Source organism: Myotis lucifugus, unplaced genomic scaffold (genome assembly GCF_000147115.1).
Source record: "Myotis lucifugus unplaced genomic scaffold, Myoluc2.0 scaffold_896, whole genome shotgun sequence".
NCBI lineage: Eukaryota > Metazoa > Chordata > Mammalia > Chiroptera > Vespertilionidae > Myotis > Myotis lucifugus.
Genome location: NW_005871944.1, coordinates 187,373 through 196,622, shown reverse-complemented (window position 1 = coordinate 196,622; position 9,250 = coordinate 187,373). Strand labels below are relative to the sequence as shown.

The window sequence follows — 9,250 nt, the reverse complement described above, 5'->3', positions numbered from 1 at the left end:
GCCACTTGGGTTTTTTCTGTTGGAAAGTCTCTAATTGCTTATTCAATCTCTTTACTCATTACTGGTCTGTTCAGATTTTCAGTTTCTTTGTGATTCAGTCTTGGTAGGTTTTGTGTTTCAAAGAATTTATCCATTTCTTCTACGGTATCCAATTATTCATAGTACTCTCTTATAGTCCGTTTTATTTCTGTGGCATCAATTGTCATGTTTTCTCTTTCAATTTCTGGTATTAGTTATTTGAGTCTTCTCTTTTCTTCTTAATTAATTTAACTAAGGGTTTGTCAATTTAATTGATTCTTTTCAAAAAAACAACTCTTAATTGTGTTGATTTGTGTCATAGTTTTTCTATTCTGTTTCACTTATACTCTAATCTCTACTGTCCTCTCCTTTGGAGCTGCTTTGGGTTTCGTTCTCGTTCTTCCAGCTTCATGAGGTGTTGGGCGGGCTGTTGGCTGAGACCTCTCCTTCTTCCGTGTGCACTCGCAGCTCCAAGCGGCCTCTCGGCGGCTCGGCGGCCGTCCACACGGGGGACGCTGTGCTCACTCCCACTTTCCTCAAGGTACTTCCTTGTTTCCTTTGTCATTTTTTGTTTGTTTGTTAATCCTCACCTGAGGATATTTTTTCCATTGACTTTTTAGAGAGAGTGGAAAGGAGGGAGAGAGAGAGAGAGAGAGAGAGAGAGAGAGAGAGAGAGAGAGAGAGACATTGATGTGAAAGAGAACATTGATCGGTTGCCTCCCACATGTGCCCCGACTGGGACTGGGGATCGAACTACAACCCAGGAATGTGCCCTTGACTGGGAATCGAACATGTGACCCTGTGGTGGGCCAACACTCTAACCACTGATCCACATCAGCCAGGGCTATTGATTTCATTTTATTCTATTGTGATTAACAAAGATATTTTATTTTTAAAATTCATCATTTTTTTTAATTACGGTTGACATACAATATTATATTCGTTTCATGTTTACACCCCAGTGATTAGACATAAAATTTATTAAATGATCATCCTTATAAATATCATACCCTTCTAACACCATCCACAGTGATTTGGAACTAGAGGCCTGGTGCACGAATACATGACCAGGGGGCGTCCAGCCGGCCCGCCTTGGGGCTGATCGGGCTGGGTGGGCCGGGGGGAAGGGCCACGGGCGGTTGGCAGGCTGGTCGAGGGGACAACTTGCATATTAGCCTTTTATTATATAGGATTGCCATTTTATTGTTTATATATACATACATATATTTAAATCTTTATTGTTGAAAATATAACATATGTCCCCTTTTTCCACCATTGACCACCTCCAGCCCACTCCCACCCTGCCTCAGGCCCTCACCACCCTATTGTCTGGGTCCATAGGTTATGCATATATGCATACAAGCTCTTTGGTTGATTACCTCCCACCCCCCACCCTACCTGCCTTCCCTCCGAGATCCTGCACTCTGTTCCATGCTTCCATGTCTGTGGATCCACTCTGTTCATCTTTATTTTGTTCATTAGATTCCACATATGAGTGGGATCATGTGATACTTGTCTTTCTCTGACTGACCTATTTCACTTAGCATGATACTCTCCAGGTCCCTCCATGCAGTCTCAAAGGGTAAGAGATCCCTCTTTTTTACTGCTGCATAGTATTCCATGGTATAAATGTACCACAGCTTTTTATCCACTCGTCTGCTGATGGGCACTTGGGCTATTTCCAGATCTTAGCTACTGTAAACTGTGCTGCTGTGAACACAGGGGTGCATACATTCTTCTGATTGGTGTTTTGGGTTTCTTAGGATATATTCCTAGAAGTGGGGTCACTGGGTCAAATGGCAGTTTCAATTTAACTTTTTGAGGAAACTCCATACTGTTCTCCACAGTGGCTGCACCAGTCCGCATTCCCACCAGCAGTGCACTAGGGTTCCCTCTTCTCCACATCCTCGCCAGCACTTGTCGTTTGTTGATGATAGCCAGTCTGACAGGTGTGAGGTGATACCTCATTGTTTTAGTTTGCATCTCTCTGATGTTCAGTGACTTTGAGCATGTTTTCATATGTCTCTTGGCTGTTTGTATGTCCGCTTTGGAGAAGTGTCTATTTAGGTTCTTTGCCCATTTTTTAATTGGATTGTTCAGTTGTATAAGTTCCTTATATATTTTGGATATTAACCCTTTAACAGCTGTATCATTGCCAAATATATTCTTCCATATAGTGGGCTCCCTTTTTGTTTTGTTGATGGTTTCTTTTGCTGTGCAGAAGCCTTTTATTTTGATGTAGTCCCATTTATTTATTTTCTCCTTAGTTTCTTTTTTCCTAAGACAGTGGTCACCAACCGGTGGTCCGTGGACCACTGGCGGTCTGTGAGGCCCGAAAGGTTGGTGACCGCTGTCCTAGGAGATGTATCTGTAAACATATTGCTACAAAAGATGTTTGAGATTTTGCTGCCTATGGTTTCTTCCAGGATTTTTATGGTTTCACAACTTACATTTAAGTCTTTTATCCATTTTTAGTTTATTTTTGTATATGGTATAAGTTGGTGGTCTAGTTTCATTTTTTTGCATGTATCTGTCCAATTATTCCCAACACCATTTATTGAAGAGACTGTCTTGATTCCATTGTATGCTCTTGCCTCCTTTGTCAAATATTAATTGAGCATAATGACTTGGGTAGATTTCTGGGTTCTCTGTTCTATTCCATTGATCTATATGCCTGTTCTTGTGCCAGTACCAGGCTGTTTTGATTACAGTGGCTTTGTAGTATAACTTAATATCTGGCATTGTGATCCCTCCAATTTTGTTCTTCTTTCTCAAGGTTGCTGTGACTATTTGGGGTCTTTTTTGGTTCCATATAAATTTTTGGAGTCTTTGTTCTAGATCTGTGAAATATACTGTTGGTATTTTAATAGGGATTGCATTGAATCTATAGATTGCCTTAGGTAGTATGGACATTTTAATGATGTTGATTCTACCAATCCATGAACACAGAATATTCTTCCACTTGTTTATATCTCCTTCTATCTCTTTTTTCCCCAACGTCCTGTAGTTTTTTGAGAATGTCTTTTACCTAAGTATCTTAATTTTTTGGTTGCAATGGCAAATGGGATTGTTTGTTTAGTTTCTCTTTCTGAGAATTCATTATTGGTGTATAAAAAAGCCATTCATTTTTGGGTGTTGATTTTGTATCCTGCTACATTGCCAAATTCATTTATTAAATGTAGTAGTTTTTTTTGGTGGAGTCTTTAGGGTTTTCTATGTATAATATGCCATCTGCGAATAATGAGAGTTTTACTTCCTACTTTCCAATCTGGATGCCTTTTATTTCTTCTTCTTGTCTGATCGCTGTGGCTAGGACTTCTAGTACTATGTTGAATGAGACATCCCTGTCTTGTTCCTGTTCTTAGGGGAAATGGTTTTAGTTTTTGCCTGTTGAGTAGGCTGTGTGCTGTAGGTTTGTCATATATAGCCTTTATCATGTTGCGATATATTCCCTGTATTCCCACTTTGCTGAGAGTTTTTATTAAAAAAATGGGTGTTGGATTTTGTTGAATGCTTTTTCTGTGTCTATTGATATGATCATGTGGTTTTTGTCTTTCAATTTGTTTATGTGATGTACCACATTTATTGATTTGTGAATATTGTACCATCCTTGCATCCCTGGAATAAATCCCACTCGATCATGTTGTATGATCTTTTTAATATATTGCTGGATGAGATTTGCTAGCATTTTGTTGAGAATTTTAGCATCTATGTTCATCAGGGATATTGGCCTGTACTTCTCTTTTTTTGTAGTGTCTTTAATTAGTAGGATAATGCTGGCCTTGTAAAAAGAGCTTGGAAGCCGAAACCGGTTTGGCTCAGTGGATAGAGCATCGGCCTGCGGACTCAAGGGTCCCAGGTTCGATTCCAGTCAAGGGCATGTACCTGGGTTGCGGGCACCTCCCCAGTAGGGGGTGTGCAGGAGGCAGCTGATCGATGTTTCTCTCTCATCGATGTTTCTAACTCTCTATCTCTCTCCCTTCCTCTCTGTAAAAAAATCAATAAAATATATTTTTTTTAAAAAAAGAGCTTGGAAGTGTTCCATCCTCTTGGAGTTTTTGGAATAATTTGAGGAGGATGGGTGTTAGTTCTTTTTTGAATGTTTGAATGTTTTCTTTCTTCTACTTTTCTTGTTGTTCTCTTTCTGCTCTTTAAGTAGTAGGGTTAAATAGTTTATTGTTAATTTTTCGTGGATTTTGAAGTATGCCTGTAATGCTATGTACTTCCCTCTCAGGACTGCTTTTTCTGTGTCCCAGATGTTTTTGTTGGTTGCGTGTTCATTTGTTTCCAGGAAGTTTATAATTTCTTTCTTGATCTCATAAGTAACTGATTCATTGTTTAATAACATGCTATTTAGCCTCCATGTGTTTGAATGTTTCTGGGTGTTTTTACTGTAGTTGATTTCTAATTTGATTCTACTGTGATCTGAGAAGATACTTGATATGATTTCAATCTTCTTGAACTTGTAGAGACTTGTTTTATGTCATAACATGTGGTCTATCTTTGTGAATGACCCATGTGCACTCGAGAAGAATGTGTATTCTGCAGCTTTGGGGTGAAAAGCCCTATAAATGTCAGTTAAATCCTCCTGATCCAGTGTGTCCTTTAAGGACCCTGTTTCCTTGTTAAGTTTTTGTCTGGAAGATCTATCCAGTGGAGTCAGTGGGGTGTTAACGTCCCCTACTATGACTGTATTGTTGTTGATCTCTCCCTTAACGTCCTCTAGAAGTTTTTTATATATTTAGGTACTCCTATTTTGGGTGCATATATGTTTACCAAGGTTATATCCTCCTGTTGGATTGATCCCTTTAGTATTATGTAGTGACTTTTGTTGTCTCTTGTGATGGACTTCATTTTGAAGTCTATTTTGATGGATATGAATATTGCTACCCCAGCTTTTTTTTCTTTTCCATTTGCATGGAGAATTTTTCCCCATCCCTTCACTCTCATTCTGTGTGAGTCTTTTGTTCTAAGGTGGATCTCTTGTAGACAGCATATAGTTGGGTCATGTTTTTATAGCCATTCAACTACCCTATGCCTTTTGATTGGAGAATTTAATCCATTTACATTTAAGGTTATTATTGATAAGTACTTACTTATTGCCATTTTAATTCTGTATGTCTAGGTTTCTTCTTCTCATTACAGCAGTCCCTTTAGCACATCTTGTAATGCTGGCTTGGTAGTGATGTACGCTTTTAGCCTTTTTTGTCTGGGAAGCTCTTTATCACCATCTATTTTGAATGATAGCCTTGATAGATATAGTAATTTTGGTTTCAGATTTTTGCTTTCCATTATCTTGAGCCCTTCATGCCATTCCCTTCTGGCCTATAGAGTTTCTGATGAGAAATCAAGTGTCAGCCTTATGGGAGCTCCTTTGTTGGTAACAGTTTGCTTTTCTCTTACTGCCTTTAAGATACTCTCTTTGTCTTCAATTTTTGGCATTTTAATTATGATGTGTCTGGGTGTGGGCCTGTTTGGGTTCTTCTTGCTTGGGACACTCTGTGCTGCCCTAATTTGTGTGACTTTTTCCTTCACCAGTTGAGGGAAGTTTTCTGCCATTATTTCATCCTCTTCTGGCACACCTGCTATGTGAATATTGTTACATTTCACATTGTCCCACGGCTCCCTTAAGCTGTCCTCCTGTTTGTTTGTTTGTTTGTTTGTTTGTTTAATCCTCATCAGAGGATATTTTTCCATTGATTTTTAGAGAGAGTGTAAGAGAGAGGGAAAGACAGTAATATTGATGTGAGAGAAGCACATTGATTGGTTGTCTCCTGCATGAGCCCCAACCAGAGCCCAGGCCGGGGAGGAGCCTGCAACTGAGTTACATGCCCTTGACTGGAATTGAACCTGGGACCTTTTGGTCCAGAGGCTGTTTTGTCCACTGAGCCAAACGGGCTCAGGCTGTCCTCCTGTTTTTTAATTATTTTTTCTTTTTGGTTCTCTAAATGATTTTTTCAACTCTGTCTTCTATTTTACTGATCCTGCTTCTATTTTACTGATCCTATCCTCAGCTTCCCCTAATCTGCTGTGTATTCCTTCCAATTTGTTCTTTATTTGTGCTATGTCATTCTTTATTTGTGTTTTCATAGTTACTATATCTTTTCTCATGCTGTTGAGCATCTTTACCATCATTATTCTGAACTCTGCATCAGAAAAATTTCTTATCTCTGTTTCATTTATCTTGTCTTCTGGAGAATTCTCTTGTTATTTCATTTGGGGCTGTTTCTTTGTATCCTCCTTTTGGCTGCCTGTTTGGGTTTGTGACTATGTAATAGTTAGATCTAATACGCCTCTCAATCTCCAGTGCAGGGCACTGTCAAATGCTTTCTGACTAATTAGATCAGGCAAAGACTCAAAGCTTCCAGTGTCCACTTATGTTTGCAGACTGATTGGATTTAGTCTTGACTAGCCTGCCATCAATTGTCCACAGGTGTGAAGAGAGTTTTTTTCCTAACAGTGTTGGGTGATTGCTTCTGCCTGGAGGCTAATTGTTATTCTTAGTCTCTTAATGGGACTCAGCACCTCCACACCATGGGGCAAGGTGTTTTCCAATAGGGTGGGTCAGCTGTCCCCCCCCCCCAGTCCCCCTACTCCCCACCCTCCCCTGCCCCCGGCAACACTGCCTGGATAGCAATTTTCAGTCTCTATGGGGTCTCCACTTTCGGTCCTCAGTTATCAGGGTTCTCTCCAGCAAGTCTCCAGTTGATTATTCAGAAAGTTTTTCTGTATTTTAGTTGTAATTCCAGTTTGGTCCTGGAGCGTGTCCATGCAGCATCTACTTACTCTGTCGCCATTTTTAATCTTTCCTGGATGCTATTTTTTCAATCCATTCAGCCAATCATGTCTTTTGATTTAGGAGTATAATCCATTTTCAAGTAATTACTGATAAGAAAGGACTTATGGTTGCTTTTTGTCCCTCTCTCACTGCCTTCCTTTGTTTCACTGAATTTTGTCCTTATGTGCTTTGATTTCTTCTCATTTCTTTTTGTATACATTTTATAGCTATTTTCTTTATGGTTACTATTGCAATTATATAAAATATATTAAAGTTATACATTTCATTTTGAACTGATAACTTGAATTGCATATAAAAATTCTACTCCTTTACAGCTCTCCTTCTTCCCCACTGTTATTGATGTCAGAAATTACATATTTATACATTGTATACTCATTAATAAATGTTTATAGTTTTAAAATATTCTTATCATTTAAATTTTATGTACCAAAATTACAACAGTGCATGTTACTATATTTATCCATGCATTACCTTTACTGAGAACCTTATATTTTTGTACAGCTTATGTTGCTCTCTACCATCTTCACAATTTCAAGGACTCCGTTAAACATTTCTTGTACAGCAGCTCTAGTGGTAATGAACTCTTCATCTTTAGTTTATTTGGGAAGGTCATAATTTCTTCATTTTAAGGCAGCTTTCCTGAATACAGTATTCTTGGTTGACAGTTTTTTTTCTCTTAGCATATTAAGTATATCATCTCATTCTTTTATTATTATTACTAGAGGCCCAGTGCAAGAATTCGTGCATGGGTAGGGTCTCTCGCTTTGGGTTATATCTAAAATGAATGAGCCAATCAGGGCTGGCCGGCTAGGGGGAGGGACTGCGGGAGGTTGGCCGGCTGTGGGAGGTTGGCTGTGGGAGTGCACTGACCACCAGGAGTCAGCTTCTGCATTGAGTATCTGCCTCCTGGTGGTCAGTGCGTGTCATAGCTACCGGCCGGTCGTCTAGTTGTAACGGTCGCTTAGGTTTATATATATATATATATATATATATATATATATATATATATATATATAGACTAGAGGCCCAGTGCATGAATTTGTGCATGGGTGGGATCTGGCCAGCCTGACTCCAATCAGGGCAGATCGGGGATGGGCCTGTGGGGAGAAGGAGCTGGTGGGAGGTTGGCCAGCCAGCCTGCCCCGATCAGGACGCAATCAGGGCTGGGCCAGCTGGGGGGAAGGGCCACAGGCAATTGGCCAATGGGGTGGGGGGGGCTGATTGGGGACAGAGCTGGCTGGGGGGATGGTCCACGAGCCGATCGGGGTGGTGGGGGGCTCCCATTGTGGGTGGGCCGGCTGGGGGGAGGGCTGTAGAGGTTGGCCGCCCGCCCCACCCCCTGATCGGGCCAGTTTGCTGGCCACAGTGGGCGTCATAGTGACCAGTCATTCAGGACATTCTGGCATTCCGGTCATTGGCTTTTTATATATATAGATAATGGATCTCAGTGTGGTTCTTTTGTTTTAGTTTTTTAATCCTCACCCAACTATATGTTTTAGAGGAGAGGAAATGAGAGAGAGGAAGAGAGAGAGAAATAGCAATGTGAGAGAGAAACATTGATCAATTGCCTCCCATACACACCCTGAGAGAGGATCAAACCTGCAACCTTTTTGGTGTACGGGACGATGCTCCAGCCAATTGTACCACCTGGCCAGGGCTCATTCATTTTAGATATAACCTAGTTGAAGTTTCTTGAGCTTCTCAAATTTTTATGTCCATTTCTTTACTCAGATTTAGGGAGTTTTCAGCCATTATTTCCTCGAATGAGCTCTGTTCTCCTGTTAGGACTTTCATCATGAATATATTAGTCTTTCTGTTAGAACCTAAGTTCCTTAGGTTCTCTTTGTTTTTATTCATTCTTTTTTCTCTTTGCTCCTGTGACTTGATGATTTCAAATGACCTATCTTCAAGTTTGCTGAATCTTCTGCCTGATAAAATCTGATATTAAATTCCTCTTTTTTATAGTTTCTATGTCCTTGTTAATCTTCTGCACCTTCCAATCCCAGAAGCCTCCTCTGGCCTCACAGCACCCCTAGTCTTCCCTGGTGCAGAGCGGCCCTTGTCAGATCTTCTCTCCAAGGCTCACCTTCCCCAGCTCATCTCTAGCTCTTCTCTCCCCAGCGCTCCAGGTCCCAGGAGCTGCTCCACATCGCCCAGGAGCTCCTGCACACCGAGGAGACCTACGTGAGGCGGCTGCACCTGCTAGACCAGGTAGCCTTCTGGCTGGGGCATGCCTTTGTCTACGTTCATAGTTTCATGGGCAGTTTCACAGGCAAACTCCCCATCTTAACATTGGCTAGGCCATATATTTGGAATACAAATGACTATACTACAACTCAGACAAATTTAAGTACCCTCCAGAAACTTATACTTCTAGCTTTTAGAACTTGTGGCTGGGGGGCGAAGGTCTTGCCTGGTCCCTTGTGGGTTTTT

The 9,250-nt window shown here is 40.7% G+C and overlaps 1 protein-coding gene across 1 annotated transcript in view; it reads left to right on the top strand.

Annotated features, from left to right (window-relative positions):
* Positions 1-424: 424 nt before the first annotated feature.
* The window catches only part of FGD3 (FYVE, RhoGEF and PH domain containing 3), a gene marked incomplete at its 5' end in the record, with an annotated part of 25,714 nt that continues 16,888 nt past the window's right edge, over positions 425-9,250 (top strand). Inside the window, 2 exon segments of the mRNA XM_023747516.1 lie at positions 425-559; positions 8,939-9,089. Of these exon segments, the coding sequence (XP_023603284.1) occupies positions 425-559; positions 8,939-9,089 (286 nt within the window).